The 19,378-nt window shown below is 40.5% G+C and overlaps 1 protein-coding gene across 4 annotated transcripts in view; it reads left to right on the top strand.

Annotated features, from left to right (window-relative positions):
* The window catches only part of AOAH (acyloxyacyl hydrolase), a 74,906-nt gene that overhangs the window by 37,111 nt on the left and 18,417 nt on the right, over positions 1-19,378 (top strand). For all 4 annotated transcript variants that reach the window (XM_083868524.1, XM_083868523.1, XM_083868525.1 and 1 more), the window contains 6 exons: positions 83-131; positions 1,231-1,325; positions 8,325-8,416; positions 10,377-10,459; positions 15,884-15,920; positions 17,013-17,087. In XM_083868524.1, the coding sequence (XP_083724650.1) occupies positions 83-131; positions 1,231-1,325; positions 8,325-8,416; positions 10,377-10,459; positions 15,884-15,920; positions 17,013-17,087 (431 nt within the window). The remainder of the gene's footprint in view (positions 1-82; positions 132-1,230; positions 1,326-8,324; positions 8,417-10,376; positions 10,460-15,883; positions 15,921-17,012; positions 17,088-19,378) is intronic.

Genomic DNA, 19,378 nt, shown 5'->3' with positions numbered 1-19,378 from the left:
CAGCCTCTGTTTTGCACTGCCACTCTTCAAGTGCTAGATACTTGTACAAGTACTGTTACCTACCCTTTCTCTTCTCCAACAGGGTGTGGATCCAAAAGATGGAATTCCCTATGAGGAGAAATTCTGCAAAGGTAAATCATTAGAGTCAACACAAGAAACCTTGTGTCTTAATATTAATTTTATAAATATTTCAATATTTGCACATTCACAAGGCAAGGGAAAGACAACAGGCTTTGTAACATCATGAGAAAAGCAAAATTATTAAGGTTTTTTTAATCTTGACAATGGGTAAAGATGAAAACTTGAAAAACACAGGCTGCTGGTAATTTCCTGTTAAAAGTCAGCTCAATAATGAAGTTGAATACATAGATGGGGGACAGCAGCAAACTAAGATGTCACTTCTGGATCTTCTCTGCTGCCTGAAGACTAATCCAGAGTAATGGCTTTGAGATTTAGGGAAGCAGCTTAACATTTGCATTTGTCCAGTTTTACCTCTTGCCATAAATACATACATTTTTTCCCAGAGAAGGCCTTAAAGGGGTGAAGTGATGGCATCAGCTGATCTCTCTGACCATGATGTGTGTGGGCGCCTGGGTGTCCACACTGCACAAATAAAAGCCTCACAAACCAGCAGTGACTGCAGTTGCCACTCACCTCACCTTACACTGAAATCAGTATCCTGGGGATGAACCATTGCCTGGCAAGACTCCTCAACATTTTTAAATGAAAGGCTAATCTACAAATGTTAAGTGACATTAATTATAAACCAGACAGATTGTTCTAGCAGAAACACTCATATGAGTAGCACATCCACCACCCAGTTCTGTTATAAGAAGCTTTGAGCAATTTTCTGAGTAATCCGATTTCCCTAAATGTTTAAGTACTTTTTAATGCATAATCTATGGATAGTAAAAATAAACACTGTCTGCACAGCAGAATCTCTGCTGAAATAACACACAATTTGAATACAACCAGGATTCTTTTCAGATTAGCAAGACCTCCCCCTGTTTTCCATGCCCAGTCCCCAGTTGTTTCTCTAGGGTTGTTGGCAAATCCCTGTTAGACGGTTTTTGCTGCAGATGGAGTGTCTGAACATTTAAGCCACGTGAAGAGCGGTGTAGTCAGTCACCCTGTGACTCCATCAGCTGCTACTGCTGCTCCTCTTTAAGCACTGTTCTCTCTCTCAGTTTGCTCCCTCTGCCCATGTGACTAACACAATGCATCCATCAGGTGCAGACTCGAAAGGGGTCGTGCTCTTGGGAGACTCAGCCGGCGCTCACTTCCACATCCCTCCCGAGTGGATGACCGTCACGCAGATGTCAGCGGTGAGGAGTCACACCCAGCTTCCCAAAACCACTGATTGCCATTTGCCTTCTCTGCTATGCTGCAGGTTGCCAAGGGGATAGAAGTGCAAAGTGCTTCACTGCACTGAGATTTGTAGTTATGGTCTCACGTGTATCAGTCCCCTCCTGCATCTGCTCCTATGAAGATAAAAAAGCACAGCCTTGAGCTGCTGCCGCTCCTCCGACATCTGTGCAATTGGGTCAGGGAAGAGTTTGGCTGCAGTGTCCCAGTGCTGTGCCAGAGACGCAAACCAGGACATCTGGCTTTCCACGCACGTGCCTGCGGCTCAAGGAGAGCTGTGCTGTCTGTGGGATCAGACCTGCCATTAGCCGGCTGGTTGGGATGGCTCCTTGCTGTGAGAGTTTTTGCAGAAGTGACCCTGCTGACAGCCAGGGAATTTCTGCTCTAGGAATCTGGCTTTGAAATGACATGCCCTGGATTGTTTTCCCTCATCCTGTGGCATATGTGAAATAGGACTCATAACTCCAGTGTTCTGTTTTTGAGGATTGTTGAACAAATGCATTCGCAGGTGTTTGAGGGTCATCCAAGTATTTATAATAGATTTGTCCTCAAGGGAAGAGTTCCTGTGACCATAAAATATCACTGCCACACTGATGTCTATCCTTGGGTGGTATCCCAGCATTTCCTACTTTCAAAAAACAACAAAATGCACTTGACTGTGAACTATACTGAGCCTGTTGCAGTTCACTGGCATGCAATGAAATAATTGAGAGGAGAAGATCATTCCAGCAAACTGCAGTATGAGGTGGAGATAAATGTCCATAAATTATATGTTCCTGACCTTCACTGTTGTTTCCTATCCTGAAGTGCTGTCAGTCCCTAGCCAGGGAGGACTGTACCTTGTCCTTCTCTGCACAAGGGTCTGTTGCACAGGAGTAAGCAGATAGATTATCATTGCCCACCTTTCCTGATGAATACCTTCTACTCACCCACTGGTGTCTGTAGAATAAGGTTACAGACATTTTCTGGAGAACAATTCTTTTTCCAGACTGTTGGTAGTTGAACTGCTGTGGGAGGTCTGAGAGTTTCATGGGGTTTTTTTTCACTTTTGCTCCCAGAGCTGATTTAAATGTTGCAGATTAATAGTTGTTTTTCTTTTTTAAATGCTTATGAGCAACAATTAGATGAATGACACTGATGACAGAGCTGATGAGGAACATAATAAATTAGCACTAATGGTAATTGAGATTATCTCATCTAATAAAGATGATCATAATACTGATGGCAATGATGATTCTGACAGTAACACTACTAGTAGAGCCATGTGGGCATGACCAGTTATAGACCATATCAGCAGTTTATTATCACTGTAATGAAGGTTTAGAAAGAATTTCTCTTGCTTGAAGCTTGCTGATCCACCAGCTGGGTGGGTGAAGGTCTGCTAATAGCATACCAAGGCACAAGCTTCAAGGTTGGGAGCTGAAGTGCAGATTACAAAAGTGAGTTTTGGAGGCTCTTTGTTACTGTCTGATGAGTGTAGAGCAGCTTGCATGGGGAGGGAACTGCTGCAGTCTGTGCAAAGCCCAAAAAATATATGTGAGGTTTGGGATAGGAAACAACATGCTTTTTTCTAGGACTATTTCCAAGCTTTCCTACCAACCCGGCAAAAATACATCAGTTAAATATTAATGCAGACATGCAGAGATCTCAGTTGTATAAAAACTATTATCTTTGATTAAACTCTAGCAAAAGTAAAAAGTTATTTAATTTGGAGCTAGCTCACCATGAGTGTGAAAGTTGTCACCTGAGCACGAAAGTGGTAGCAATACCATTTCTGAACTAATTCTGACTTTATCACTGCCTCTTCCTTCTCCTTGTCCTGTGTGTCTTGCTTTCTCTGTGGAGAATGTCAACAGAGCAGCAATTTCACTGCCTTGGGGTTGTGAAGGTGCAATGCTATTGCCTCTTGTGCTGTATTAAATGCCACTGGTAAATATCCTTCATCTCTAGGCTTAATTAACAAATTAACTGGCTTAGATGATTTTTCAGTGCAAGGCTTCCCTCAAGGAGAATTTTGAAGCACATTCAATGGTTTTGTGGCCAGAGAGAGTGCAGAGAATCTATGTCCTAATTTTACAGACAACATCTTTAATCTGGGACCACAGCAAGAAATTGAAGCTAGGCCTTGGAAAGGAGAGAATAAAGCATCAGCTTTGTGTACCTGCTTATGCTAACTCAAGACACTTTGTCTTTGATTCTGCCAAAATTTCTTGTAAGACACATAAAAATATTAGTTTGTTAAATGGTTTTATCCACAGTCAATACTAGGGTAAGTTCAAAGATTTAATTTCCATTTCAGTAGAATCTAAAACCTCTACATGGAATTTCAACTTGCACTTCCTCATCCCTGCCATGTCCAGTTTTTTTATCATGTGTACAGGAAAAAGTTGTGTACCTGTTAGTTCAGATTTATTCAGTGTATTATTTTATTACTTTAATGCTTTTCTATATCTTTACATATTCATTGTATATGCTTTCTACATTTTACATCTTTCTTATTTCTATTTATCCTTTTATGTGTTTACATGTACAAGTGTTTACATATACAAGTGTAAAGTAAAATTTACACTTAGTAACAATGCTGTGGGTCCATTGTTAATCAGCACCACATCAGTGGCAGCTGTTAATTCTGGTTTTAAAGCTAATTAGGTTCAGAAATAATTTTTCAGGAGGGATGCTATTTCATTAAGAGGCTCTGCAGAACAGTTGTTTTCCCTGAGTTTTCTGCATGTAGTCTACCTTGCAAAGAAGAGGCTATGATGAGTAAGGAAAGAAAGAGAATGTGAATGAGAAATTCACTCAGGATGTTGTTTGAGTAGCTGGATATTCAACATGGGGGTGACAAGATGAATATTTGGGCTGAACACCTTTGGTATGAGTATGTCCATGCCAATGACTTGAAGAGCATTGTTGGGAAGATGCTATTCATTGGATTTTGGGTTTCCTGGACTAATGAGGAACTTACTGCCCCCTTAGCTTTCCCCTGTAAGGGTCATAACCCCCAGTGTAGTCTGATGCAGGGGGACATGCTTCTGTTGTACGTCTCGTGTTGCATGGGATGCATCCAGTTGCATCATTCACTTTTCCCATATCAAGTCCTCTGGCATGTTATCAGAGGGGGAACTCTTGTTCTGCAGTGCTATTTCCAAAGCCTTTACCTAGGAGCCAGTCACACACTCAGTTAGCATTTCTCTCAGAGTATGTTCTTCCCACAAAGAACACATGGAGACATTACTCAGTGTGGAAAATACCCATTATGAGGTGGAAACACTTTTGAAAACTGCAGTTCAGGCATGCTATTTCTACAGTTGAAACAATCAAACAAACAAAACGACAAAAAAAACCCACCACTCTTTCCTATGTAGGGGAAGTCAGGGGTACCTTACACAAAGAGAATTATACATCTCTAAGAAGGGGTTGAGTCTTGAGTCAACTTTATTTTGTCTTTCTAGTTAACAGTACCTCTTGGGTTTGCCAGACTCTTTTTAAGTGTTTCAGCAAGAATTGAGCTGAATGTTCATCCCTTTAACCTGAAATTTTGAACACTAAAAATGAAGTGTAATGCAGTGGACATGCACTTTATAAGGTTTAGCAAAGCAGAAGTACTGGGGGTTTTTTGAGGTAGATGTTTTTTGCAGAAAGCTAATGTTGAAAACACTGGTATGTCTAGCGATGGATATTGTGCTCCTGCTGCTCTGTCCATCTGCTTACAATTGACTTCCAAATAGCTACTAATTACAGCATTTTTCTGTTTTATGTCTGGAATAGAAGCAACATTCATATCTCATTTTAGAGACATTTTTATTTTGAGGTAAAAGCACTATATTTATAAATGTGATGGAAATTATACCCTTTCTAGAAACATGCAATTTAAAACTGTTGGATTTCTATTTTGTTGCTGAATAAAGAGAAAAATAAATCCTACATTTATCCATAGTCCAGTAGATACCTAGTTGCCCACAAACTCAAGGGGTTCCCAGGTATCATTAAAGTAACTGTTTATTAGTTGTTTCCTATTAGCAGAATTCATAATTTCTTTAAATGTGGATTCAGGATGTCCTGAACACTTATCCCACTTATTATGATTAAGATATTGCATTTTGTGGGAATAAGGTAATAGTTTTGCTAATTTCAAACCTCTGTCCCTTGCAGCTTTACAGAGCATAAATGCAATTTGTGCTTTTTAAAAAGGCTATGCTTTTCTCAAGAGCTTAAGGCTTGCTTATTTGTATACTTTGAAATAATAAAGTTGTTTGTAGCACTTAACACTCTCACCAGGATTTGAACAGCATTAGAATCATTATAAAAAGAAACACCCAATTTTCCTTCAAATTAAGGTATACCACAATGATTTCAGATTTTTCAGGACTGACATTTCTAAAGGCTGGTATGGGTGTTAGGTTTCCAGTGGCCTTTTGTATTCTAATTTTGAAAATCTCATGCCATGGCAACCCTGAACCTTCTTCCATCCAAGCACAGCTTGGGAGGTGTGTGGTTAGCATCAGCCATGGCTTGGGCTGCCCCATGCTTCAAGGCAGGATGCATCTAGGAGAGGAGGATGTTCACTGAAATGAGACCCATCTAAAGCATTTGAAGCTAAAATATGGCATTTGAAGCTAGGCTGGAATAATTTCCTACTGATTCTCTGCTAAAATCTGGCACGTGGGCTGAAGTAGTTTTCTCAGCCAGAATAGTCTGGAGAATGGTATTTAAACAAGGCTGTGCTCAAGAGAGTTTTATGCTAAAAGTCAACACAGTTGCACCCCTAGAGCGGGACACATTTGCATCTGAGACTCAGCAACACAGTCTGTTAGGCTGTACTTTCCAAACTACATCAATGCAGAGTTTAAGGTTCAGCATTCTTCTAAATCTTCCATTAACTACTCATCCTCACCCTTTGGACCTGAAACATCTTCAAAAGTCTGACCCTTAAGTGCTTTGTTGGAACAGTGTCAATGCTAAATGTATATACAGTTTTCAAATGCAACTATAATTTTAGGCTCAAATGTTCCTCTTCAAATCAATTTGCAGCTCAATTAGGTTCTGGCAAATTCATATTTAAGCCAAGTTTGCAGGGAGAAAAAAAACCCAAACAGTTAAAAATTACTGGGACTTGTCCAATGAAGATATTGTTTTGGAATGCCAATGGGAAATAGCAAGAGAACTGTTCATAAAATGGTTTTTTAAAAAGTATTAAATAATTCTTATCTCTTTTATACTCTAATACATGCGTCACTTGTAAGAGATCATATCTGCAGGGTTTTTTTCTGTGCTAGGTGACTGTTTCTCTCACCTGTATTGCAAACCTTCAAGGAGGAAAATATTGCAAATGGCCAAGCTATGCTGTATCCCTCCACTTCTGCTCATAGCCGTGCCCTTGGATTAAGTGCTTGTTTGCGCATAAAACGAACACATTTGATCAAGGCAAATTTGAATTTTCCCTGCGACCCTAAAAAATGGGGTTTTTTTCTTTTTATATGTATGTACTCATACACACAAGGACACATATATGTATGTGAGAGAGAGAAAGAGAACGAACTGAAAGATAATTTAGACAGGCCCCTTTTCACCTTGGTAACTAATGCAGACGTACTGTAAGTGGGTCAAATGTGCTGTTACATGCTTTAAACTGGCATCTGCTGTGCATTAGACTGCTCAGAGCATGGCTTCAGGATTTCCTGTCCCCCGCAACCCCCTCCTCTTTACTTGCCTTTCTTCCCTTTTCCCTGCATCTCCCTCCATCCTCTTACAGTCAAAACTCTTAGACATATACTAAACCCATATCCTTAAGTATAGCTCCCATTCACCTAAACAATAATTTTCTGGGAATTAGAACTTGGTGAGGAGCACAAGATTTAGCTCTGCTCTAGCTCCTCAGTTACTCTGACCCTCCTAGATAAAGAATTAGCTGCCTGCTTGTTGTTTATAGCACTGAGGTCTTAAGGAAACCCCACAATTGCTTGAAGAGAAAATGAAGCTAATAAATTATATGGATTAAACCAGGCTGTAGGTTCTCTGATTTTATGTTTTGACCTTCTTTTGGTTATTACCTTTTTCATCAGCAGTTTTTCCTCTTTATGAGCACACTGGATTTATACATTTGTCTTTGCAAGCATACCCCAGACTAGGAGAAGCTGGAAATTTACTCCATGTTCTGTCCTTCTGAGGTGGCACAATTTATCAAGGCTACTTTCCTAACCTTTCATGATTTTTGGACATTCAGAAGACAAAGAACGGGGCACTGTGTTTTGAATGTGCAACATGGCTTGCATTTGTAGAGAGGCTTTCACAGGGACAGGTGCTGTAAAAAAAGCATTAGGGACTAATATCAGCAAAATATCAGAGAAGGGTAAAGGATGCATGTATTTGCACAGGAAGGTTATGTCAGATGATGTGTTTTTCTCCTTTGTCCCTGCCATGCTCAGAGGCCTTTCTGACTCTGTTGCTTTAGTGCCATCCCCAAAATTTAGTGAGGACCACGCAGAGGTTTTCATAGGTTTTCATTGAGTGTTCTCAGCTCATCCTGCAGGGGAGGTTTGAGAGAATTTGACATTATGCCTTTGCCATATTCTCTGGGGACACCATGCTGTCACCTCTTCCTGTGCCCAAGGCTGACACACCTTTGGGCAGGACGGACGCTGGAGCAATCAGCTGCTGCCTTGGGGGTCTGCACCTGTAGTACATGCTCACATAAGGAGGAATTTTGCACTCTTTCATTAAAAAAGGGTACCAAGAGCCACAATTCAGATATCCCCTCTGCTTTTCCTTGCTTCATCTCTTCATATTCATCTCTTACAAAAGTCAACTTTTTAAGTATCTGCATGCATAGTTATGACTACTAGCAGTAGTTACAATTTCTGCTGTCCGGCCAATGCTCTGGCTAAGAAGTGTTCAAATTTTCTAAGAGGATTTTTTGTCTGTGAGGGTGAATTGGGTTGATTTAAAAATTTCTCTTTCAGAAATCATTTGCTAATCTCCCCATGGCTTTCAGTGATGAGCTCGACTGGCCCCAGTTCTCAGAGATCACTGGATTTCTGAATTCCACCATTGGGTAAGCCAACACACAGGACAGCCAAGTCATAGCAAGTTTCTAGGCCTCTCAGAGCACAGCAAGGAAAAAAAACAAAAACAGTGCTTGAAAGGAAAGAGAAAAATACTATTCAGCTCTGCATCTGCTCTTTCTAAAACCAAGATCAACTGTGGATATAGGGTATTTAAAATATATTTTATATATATAAGCAAGTCTTCCTGAAATTCAGGGTAGGTTTTAGAACCAGTCAATCTGTAATTTAGAAGGAGAAAACTCCCAAAACTCTCAAAGAAATAAGAGATCAACTAGTTTTCTTACAAAATTCAGGAGGAGAACATTACTGAAAGTAACAAAAACCAGTCTTTCTCTTTTCTTATGTTTAATTTAAATCTTCCTCTCCTCCTCATGTTTCCTTTTTGCGGCTGAAACTGGAAAAAATGGTATCCCCATGGTTATTTCATAGTGTTCCCTACTGGGAGGAAATCTTTCTTCTCCCCTCCCACATATTTTTTTAAAAACGCATTTAGAGGGAAATAGCAAGAGGAGAATTTGAAAGAGTCTGTGACCTAATTTGCTGTGTTAGTTTGGCTCATGTGGATGGGGAAGGTTGCAGGGATAGATGAAAAAAGTAAGTCTGTGCCAGAAGGGAAGGAAAATAAAATCCAAACACAAAACACCTTGAAATGCCTACAGTTGTAACTGTGAAGTTTAAAAAAACCCCAACTTTATATTAATCATCTCTCTGGCCAGCATTAAGAGGCCTTTGAATCCTGCAAGAGCTGTAGAATACAATCATCAACCAGTGCCTGGTCTGACCTAAGTTTCAGATTATTTTTTATTTTTTTACGTCTAGGATAGGTCAGGAATACAGCTGAATGTCAAACCAAGCACGGGTCAAGCCTGAGGAGGCTTTCTACCAGCAGAATTTAAAAGCTGGCAGAATAACATATTTTTCCAGGAAAAATATCTGTTGCACCATATACTTGGACTTTTTATTTCCTTTTTTTCTCTCTGTGCAAAATCCAGGCTCTCAGCCTCAGCAACATTCACACAGTATCTGCTTTAAGGCAGTTTACTGCTTGACAAGCCAACAGAAATATGCAGCCTTCTCTATCAGAGCCATATCAAATCTGATGTTTAAAAATCTGTTACAATGCCCAGCCTCTCAGTACACAGTACTTGTCTGGGCTCCAAAGAATCTGATGCTCACAAGTGATCAGAGCTTGGAACTGCCCCTGAAGTTGTCAGTGATAAGCTTTGGTCCAGTGTTCAGGTTTTAATCTCTTCTAGTCCTGAAAGAAAATAAACAAAACAAACCAACAAACAGCTGCAGCCCAGGTAGAAATGATAGAAATTAGTGTATCATGGCTGGGAGCTTGATCTCCTCATCACCCTTCAGGCTGTTATCCTTTTCATTAGATTTTTTTTTTTTTTTTTCATTTTTCTCAACAGTGCAAAATAAAGGAGAGAACTTATAACAGTCAAGCATAACCTGTTTTCAGATTAATCTGTCCAAGATTTATGATGTTGGGAAATGATTGCCCTGCCAATATTTCTTCTCTTTTATTTACTGTTCTATAACAACCAATTGAAAAGTCAATTTGTGAACAACCAACAAAATTGTTCTGATAAATGATGTATAACGAAAAGGTTTATAAACACCTTATCTGAGAGACCAGGAGAAAAGCATTGTTCCTGGATGGAACAATGTCAAAGAAACTCTTCATGGATTTATAGTTTCTGAGCAGATATCTTTGCTTTATTTTAGGCCACTCTGTTCAAGATTAAAAAGATTCATGACCACAAAAAAAAAAAAAAAAAAAAAAAAAGAGAGAGATAGTGAAATAGAAGTACAGAAGTACATACATAACTGTGATACTGAGTTTTTCAGAGACAAGAACATACTTCATTTTTAATATCAGCCATATTTTCATCATTTTCATATGACTTTAGCAGTTTCCATTTTCTCCATTTATTTCAGAGGGTGGACAGACTCTCTGTACCTACGTTTACGGAAAAGAAATCGCTGTAATCACAGAGATTTGCAGAACATTTCCCAAAATGGTATGTTCATTTTCAAAACTTTTAAAAACTTTTTAAAACTATTATTATTATTATTATTATTATTATTATTACTATTAACATTGCTGCTGCTGCATTAATGAACACCTGTCAGGAAAAAAGAGATACTCCTTCTTGTTGCATGCATTTCTTATGGAAAAATAATGAACTGCACTTACTTAACCCAGTGGTGCTGCCATTTTAATGAGCTCTCAGAACTGAATTTTAATAAGTAATCAAAGAAATAAACAAAACTTAACACTGAGGGGACAAACACAGGACAAAACTTTACACTGTTGGGTTTTGATTAATTTATTTTGTGGGGCTGGAACACATCATCTTTCTATTAATATATATGCATATAAATATGGAGCAGAATTATCTACCTAGAATTAAGGAAAGTGTCTTGCATAGTGTCCCAGTGTGCCATGAAGAAGATTAATACAAGAAATAAGAAGTAGGTAGAGAAGCAGGTAAGCAGGGAAGAACAGTGGGTTTAAGAGCAAAGCCATGTCCCTCCTGCACCTCTCCTGAAGCTAATATTGCTTAACATTCGGAGTGGTGACCTTAGAGCAAAGACCAAGGCACATGCCTGATGGCTTCTGTGAATGATTCAAAATTCCAAAGTATTGACCAGCCTGGAGTGGGACACGTCCTTACGCAGGAATAATTTCTATGAGCTTGGGAACAGCAGTGGCAGGAATTGCAGCAAGTACCGTTGAACAAAACATGCATGACAGAAGTAATGATAAGACTTCTCTATAAACTAGTGGCCCATTCAGCCAGAGGTGGTGGAGGGGCAGAGCCATTGGGATGCAAAGAGAAATTCCAAGAAACCATCAAGAGTGGAAGGTTGAAGAGGAAAGAGAAGTAAGAAGGTTGCAAGATGCATCATGCAAGGCATTTTCTCTAGAGACAGGGAGACAGTCCTTCTTCACACTAGCCCTGATAAAACCTCTGACTTTGATCTCCTTTATCTAGGCAGGACTGACCTTGATGGGGATACAGGACAAGGTTTTGGGGAGGATTAGGGCAATGGAGACTTCTGAAGGAATGATATGACATGTTGACATTTGAGCAAAAGATTAATTAAAAGGTTTCATTTTGAATTCTTTGAAGCACAAAAACCATGGAGAGGGAAGAATGGCTTAAACTGGAGGATAGTGCACCAGCACAACCCACAAGAACATGGATTTTCATTAATCTTATCTCTGTTTGGAGGGAAAATATATTTAAAAAACCCCTACTATGAAGGAGTAAAAACCTTAAACCAGAAGAATGAAGGCAAACAAGAAATCCTGGGTTGTCAGAGGAGTTGTGTGAAGGGGTGACAGTAGTCTTCCTTAGAAATTGAGGTTTATGATATTAGCTTTTTGTGTCTTTGATTAGCTGATATCCCTAACAGCAGGTTGAAAAGACACTTGATTATGCTGTGATTATGTCTTTTTGTTTCTATTGTATTTAATTAATTTTCAAGCTTTAGAAAACTGGCTGCAGAAGCTTGGGAAAATTTATTTTCCTCGGGTAGATAATTTGGCTATATGGGATGTTCTTCCTTTCCAGCAGATGATTCATGCTGGCTACAAATGAGGAGCCCTGCTGCCTCTAGAACTACTTAGAAACTTATTAAGTGGTTGGAATTTCCTGAAAAAAAAAAAAAATAGGATCAGAAAGGATCTGCCCCAGCCTTCCTCCTCCAACAAACAGATACATATAAATATCCCTAAGGCAGGTGCCAAGAGAGCAGTGCTGGAGTCTTTTTGGTGGTGCCCAGCAACAGGATGAGGAGCAATGGCCATAAGATAAAATTCAAGTTTCATCTCAAGGTGGAGAAGAACTTCTTTCCACTGAGGGTGGCAGAGCAGTGAACAGGCTGCCCAGGGAGGGTGTGGAGTCTCCCTCTCTGGAGACATTCCAACCCCACCTGGATGCATTCCCATCTCATCTGCTCGAGGTCACTCTGCCTTGGCAGGAGAATTGGACCAGATGATCTCCAGAAGTCCCTTTCATCCCTAAAACTTCTGTGATTCTGTGATTCTGTGATCTTACCAGGCAGAAGAGGTTGCACAGACAGGTATGGTGATGCAGGGATCACTTCCAGGCTCAGGTGGGCATTTTCACCTTAAAAATTGCATTCTGGTGTCAGCACCAATGACACTGGTAATGCCTTTCATATGCCTTCCTCCTTCCTGTGGTACCATGGTGCTCCTGAGGCTTTGTCTTCTGTGAAAGTCTTTGGTGTCATCAGTCAGGTGCTTCTGACTTTCTTGCCTGTAAGTTGCAGGGTACTAGAGTTGGTGGCTCCCATTATTGCATCCCCCTAGGTGGGCTTTCTGGGGAGAGAGAATTTTAAAAAGGGCCGAACTAGATGGTCAAGGATGTCTAGGCCAATGGTCCTTCTCATTTATATCCAATTTGTCACAGTATCTGATACCCTAATTATCTTGTTCTTCTATTTCACATTAATAGGAGCAGTACTTCATGTGCTACCTTTTCTCAATTCCCTTGTAGATTTTGTTATAATCTCTCACTGTGTTCATCGTTCGTTTTTCTCTCCACATATCCCCTTTCCACCTACACTACAGACACCTGCAGGATATAAAAAGAGGTGAGCCTGTGTCAGGGCAAAAGACTCTGCAGAAAATTAAGAAGTGAATTTAAAAAAGGGAAAAATTACCAGCGAGAGCAGAATCTCAGGATATCTCCTCTAAATCATCGCAATGACACTACATTGTAAAGGTTCACTTTTATTGCCTCATTTGGTGTAATAGTTTCCCGGAACGGCAGGATTTAAAAAGCCACCCTCAGTGCCAATGAAGCAAACAGCTGGCCACCAGCCTGACCTAACCCCAGCTGGGACAACTAAACCTTCCTCTGAAAAAGATACTTCACAGTCCCACATGTGTGCAAGGAAAGGATGCTGATCTATTGGAGGAGATATGCAGCCAAGAGCTAGAGCCCTCGGGATGGCAAGCCAAGACAGGCACCAAGAACAATATTCCTGTCCAGCTCCCCTCCTGTCCAGCACTGTGTCAGACTCAGCATGAAGGGACATTCCCTCACTGCTTTTCTCAGGACATGCATCTTCCTCATGGAGAAAGGCTTCCCCAGCCTCCAAGCTAACAGGATTTCCACCTTCCCTTTCTTAAGAAATCCCATTCTCTTCTGGAGGTGGTGGACCCTTCCTCAGTACTGGAAGCAAACCCAACCTTGATTTCTCAACCAAAACTAAAAAAACAAACCCTCTGGTCTGAGAATATTTGGAAAGCAATGGAGAGAGGGAGGCAGGGAAGATCCAGGGGTAGATTCCAGGACATTCAACACTATGAGGGTAACTCTTCTGCTTCATCTCCATTTCTCTCTCAAATGTTTTCATCACAGATTGCATCCTGTATCACAAAAGCTTCCTTGAAGGCTTATTTTACCCATGAAAATTGTTTTTTAAAAAACCCATTCATTTTCTTGATGTTTTGATTTGTAACTGTGCTAATGCTTTCCACAGAGCCACTTACAACTACCTATGCTTGTGGTAAGGAGGTAATGCATACCCAAGAACAGCTTATTGCTTTTATTGTAAATACATTTTAATTTCTAGAGGTCCCACTAGCTTATTTATGCTGAAACTGCAGCCACTGTCCAGGGAGCCTTGTGACAAAATGGTTTAAACAGAGGGTGTTCAGCTCTAACTGAAAAAAGGGCTATTAAACAAAAAACAAAAAACAAAAAACAAAAAACAAAACAAAAACAAAAACAAAAACAAAAAAAACAAAAAAAACAAAAAAAAAAAAAAAAAAAAAAAAAAAAAAAACAACCTGTTGGTAGTTATGTACCAAACCATAGTTTCTAAGGTTTTTCTGGGGCTCTTACACTGCTTAAAAGAGCTTCTCAATAGAAGGGCTGGATTTTTGAATGGATCAGCAACCCCCAGGAGAGAAGCAGCAGATTGATACATTCATTTTTAGCTTGGAAGAACTGGATTATTTAAAACATAAAAGGATTCCTTGATATATGTAGTTGGCATCATTCTGAGTGATAATAACAAAGGCATCAGTATTAAAATGCAAAGTGTATTATTGCTACCTTAGGGGTTTATCTCTTAGATCTCTTCCCCCATACCAATCCAGCAGGAATTTAATGATGTTCTGTCCACAAGTTTCCCCTCAAGAGCTGCAGGGAGGACAGGATTTACTCCTCAAAGCAAGCTTCAGAAGCACAATGCAGAAAAGAGAAGAGAGGCACCAGGGAAGAGCTGAGCTGAGAATAGGAGGAGGATAATACAAGAGGAGAAGGAATAAAAAGAGAGGAGAGAGTGAAAATACTGCAAAATAAGAACAAGTACTACCTGTAGGATCTGCTTCTCAGAAGGTTATGTTTCTGTACGTTGTTCATGAGGTGAGGTTCTTGCAATTACAGACCTAGTCTCATCTTGACCAAAGCATAAAGTCTTTTTTGGCTCCTTGTTTGCTTTCCCTCTTGTCCTGCAGCTGATGGAGTTTGATTTGTGTGCTGTGGATAGTTGGGATGAGTATGCATAGCCTTTTAAAACCTGCTAATAAGTTTGATGCACAAAAGCTTTACTAAACGGGAATGCTTTTCTTGTTCGAAACATAAATGAAATATTGCAGATGCTCACAGATTTTTAGGTGTAGCCAGCTCCTTTCCTCAAGGAGGAAAGATTTTTAACCAACCATTTGGGTGAAATGCTACTGAAAGGCAGAGCCTCTTGGGAGGAGTGCAGCCAGCCTAATTCTACTTTTCCTAAGTCTGACACCTATGGGGAGAGCAGTGCAGGAACCCAAACACTGGTGTCTCCAGCTATTTAAGGTGCTTTATGGTATTTTTCCCACCTCCAGCTGCCTCTCCAGAAGTGCACAATCTCTCATGCATCTTCTGATGTATCTGCCAGCCCTACTGCAGGTGTCTTGGATACTCTGGGATGTCAAAAATGGCACTTGGTGCCTATGTTTAGGACCTGAATCAGTCCCAATGTGGTATAGCTGTGAGACACTTACTCTCTCAGGAGAGTGAGAACAGTTCCATTTGCAATTTATAGGGGAAGTTAAAATAGATCGACTGTTGACAAGTCAGGTTGGCTGGTTTACAGGAGACTACTATGTTCAACAGATGGGAAGAAGCTGCCAGATCTGGATTAAAAGCCAGATCCAAACAACCCTGCACTTAAAAGTGTTTGATTTTCTGCAGGCTGAAGTGTGCGACTCAGATAAGAAAGCAGCAGGTCCCTGGATATAGCTTCACTTCTTAGTGCCAAGACCTAAAAAGGTTATAGAGATGAATTGTTACTCCATTTTTACTTTTAGTGCTTCTACATTCTTGAAAATATGCAATGAAGTTTGGGTTTGCATTCAGGGTTTTTTGTCACTATAACAATGTTGTACTATTTCTCTTGTTCCCCCTATGCGTGACCAGGTGGTTCTTCAGGAAACCTCCTCTCTTTAATAAAAAGGTGAGTGTTTAACGGGATTCAAGATACAGGAGCAGTGATGGAGTTCTACCTCTTTGACAGAAACAAGCAAAGTACTATTAGGATTATATTTTCCATAAGTGTTCTAAAAAGCACAGCTGCCCTTACCAGTGTGCTCTGAAGTGCTGCTGTTTCTTCTCTAATATAAACATTAAAAAACAGAAGAAAAACTGGGTTTAAGTGTGGATATCACCAATTCCGTGGCCTTGAACTTGGCTCAGTTAAGCCAGTGAAGCATTTCTAGTGATCTTAGGAAAGAGATTAAGCCTCTTCATAAATCTCTCCATTGGGCCCCCTTAATTGCGCGTAGCAATGTAGATACACATGGGCAGGTCCACAGTTATTTCCATATGGATATAACTGAGTAGCTACTGGGTGGTAAGAGGCTGCAGCTCTCCCTTTCAGATGAATTTGGGTAGGTTGTGGGTCAGCTGGGTTTGATTTAGTTTGCTTGACACTGATACAGTTTGTGTCCTAAAGGATTTATTTTTCTCTCCGTCAGAAAAAATGAATCCTTGCCCTCTAGCACTGAGTTTCAAACCACATCCTGATTTGATCTTGAGTTCAATTCTACACATAGATTTAGTTGTCAGCCAAACCTAGTCTTCCTTTCCCATCTCTGATTAAAAAAGTTCCATCTTGATTCATGTCTTTGCCCCAAAGTGAAACTATTTGATTTGGCTTCTGAATAACACCAAAAAAAATGGAAAGCCAGCAGGAAAAACAGTGAAAAAGACAAGTCCATGAGCAGTGAAAAGGAGCTGTGAAAAAACCCTTCATTTTAGTTACTTTACTAAAATAGAAATAGAGTGGGGAAAAAAAACCAACAAAACAAAACAAACAAAAACACAACCAAACAAAAAACCCAAACAAACAAACAAACAAACAAACAAAAAAAAAAAAAAAAAAAAAAAAAAAAAAAAAAAAAAAAAAACCTCTCCCAAACATAGTCATTTGGGTATTGGCCATATCCAACCAGGATACTTCCAAATATGATCTCACACAAGCATAGTGTGTGATTTAGACTCTGAGAGTGTATTTCCCCATTAACATAGCTCCATATTTATCTTTTAGTTTGGCCAGAAACCAGCTGTTGGACAATCCAGCCATAGTTATCTACGCTACAATTGGGAACGATGTCTGCAACGGGTAAGGTCTAAACTAAATGAACATTTATAGTGGTACAAATTTGATTTCTTTAGAGTACTGCTGACTGCCTGGACAGTTGTGTCTCACTGTTTTATACTTCTCCATGATGGCATTTTTCTTTGCTACTGGTCCTTCTTTCTTAATTTTCTGCTGAAAATACTTGTTATTTCTTTACCTGTATTTGTCATAGGCACCTACCAGTCCTCATCTGGAGCTTGCATTTCTTCCTTCCTTCCTTTCTTTCTTTCTTTTATAAGCCAGTCATAAAATGACCAATGGTATGTCTAAAGTAATTATTTCTAACTTAGTAGAGGAAATGAATAATAACAACAGGAGGGGGTAAAAAGTGTTTAAAAGCATGTATATCCATCGTACCCAGTGTGCCACCTCCTCTCAGGAGGGAGAGCATGACTGGTTCATCATTTCTAAGGAATGACAACATAATCCCCTGTCGAGGTCTGTTTTCACCCTGCCTCTGCTGCCTGCACTCTTTGCCATGTTCTGATGAGAGTTCTGTCTTTCTGGCTTTACTCACATCATTAGCTCTGCAGGAGAATGAACTGAAGCTTTCAAAACTAATAGTTCTGGTATTACCCATTAGTAATGCTCACAGAGACACCAAGAGGTCACTAGCTGGATGCTTCCCTTCCTCCTGGTAGTGGGAAGGCAGAAAACACCTAGCAACCAGGCCAATGCACAGCACATCCATACTGCAGGTTTGGTTTTGCAGGAGGTTCAAGTGCTGTTGTTAGTGCAACATTATTTTCACCACGGTCAATCTTCAGCTTCTCTTGTACATGGAAGAAATCGATCTTACTTACACAGAGACTTTCAAAACACACACTTCAATAAATCCTGCATGTTCAGCTAAGTTTCCTTCCAAGGGTTTTGGAAATTCTCACCTGCAGATTGTATAATGAAGTGGCAGCTATATGAAGGCTGTCAGATGTGGCCATGAAAATGGCCAAGGTTTAGTGTCCTAAAACTGCATAACAGGCAGTTCATGGGTTGAAACTTTGTGTTGCCAAGTGTTGTGCTCCAGATGAGGATGTCCAAAGGCCAGGCAGGCCTTTCCTGGACACTGCAGAACCTGGGAGCCCTCAGTTGTGGCAGAAGTGGGGCCACACACCTTTTAGGTCCTTTCCTGGCATGACCCTCACCCTCGCCACATCCAGGCAGCATGCAGAAATCAACTCCCATGAAACCTTCACCCTCTGGTGCCCATGCTCTCTCTGCATCCCTGCCCAGCACTGCCAAATCTGCCCTCAGCACCATGCTCCTGTTTGGGGAAAGATGCATAAATCCCCAAAAGCAATGCTAGCATGCTCTGACTGAGAGGGAAAAGCAGTCACAGGCTTCCTGGCACTTGCTGACAAGACTGTCCTGGGGATCTGTTTACTGGGAAGCTTATGGAGATATCATAGCATCCATTGCCAGGATGATAAAGCCCCTACTTCCCCCTCCACAAAAAATAAAAATTCCACCTTTGCTGAAGTCCATGGCTCCTGCCATGGAGACTTTCAAGGTGCCTTCTCATAGGCTTGGCCCAGGCTCTGTGCATGTATTTCAGTTCTGCTGTGTCACTACCTTTGCTAAAAGCACCTCTTTCTCCTTTGTTTTATTCCTGATTCTGCAGGCTATTCCTTTTGCTTACCCTGTCTCTAACACTGCTTTCTACTCTTCTGAAGTAAAAAGAAATTTTCCGGAAATTTAAACCATTTTGACCTTGTCTCACCCATTTGTATATTCCAAAACCTTCCAGAACAGTATTTAATGCTTGCTTGAAACTCTGATGTCTTTTTATCCCAGCATTCACTGTCTGGCAGAGACACGTTTGTCTTTTGCTCCAATTCTCACTGCTGTTTTCTCTCTGTTTTCTTCCAAAACATTCACAGCATCAAAAGAGGCTATCAGGCTGTAGTGATCCCTGTGACTCCTGCAAGGAAAGATGCCACAGCTTCTGTAGCATCATGCTGTTTCCATTGAGGGGGATGGACAGTGGAGAGAGATTTTTTTCAGTGTCCAGATACTGTGTAGTTGCCCTGGCTCTGATGTACCTACAGAGGTTACAGAGGAGGCAGAGCATCTGATGTGCTTGACTTCAGACCAAGGGCTTGGCAAATAAAAGCCTCTTCAAGGACAGCTCTAAACTGTACTTTCCTGGCCTTATCCTGTATTTTGGATTCGAAAGAGTGTGCTGAGCATACTGGAGACACAGCTCTTCTTCCCAAAGCATTGTGAAAATGCAGGTATTTCATCCCATGCAAGAAGCAGGGCAATGAGTAATGTGG

Source organism: Zosterops lateralis (assembly GCF_965231275.1).
Source record: "Zosterops lateralis genome assembly, chromosome: 1".
Classification (NCBI taxonomy): Eukaryota; Metazoa; Chordata; class Aves; order Passeriformes; family Zosteropidae; genus Zosterops; species Zosterops lateralis.
Note: the sequence above shows the minus strand (reverse complement) of the source record. Positions and strands in the feature narration are given on the sequence as shown.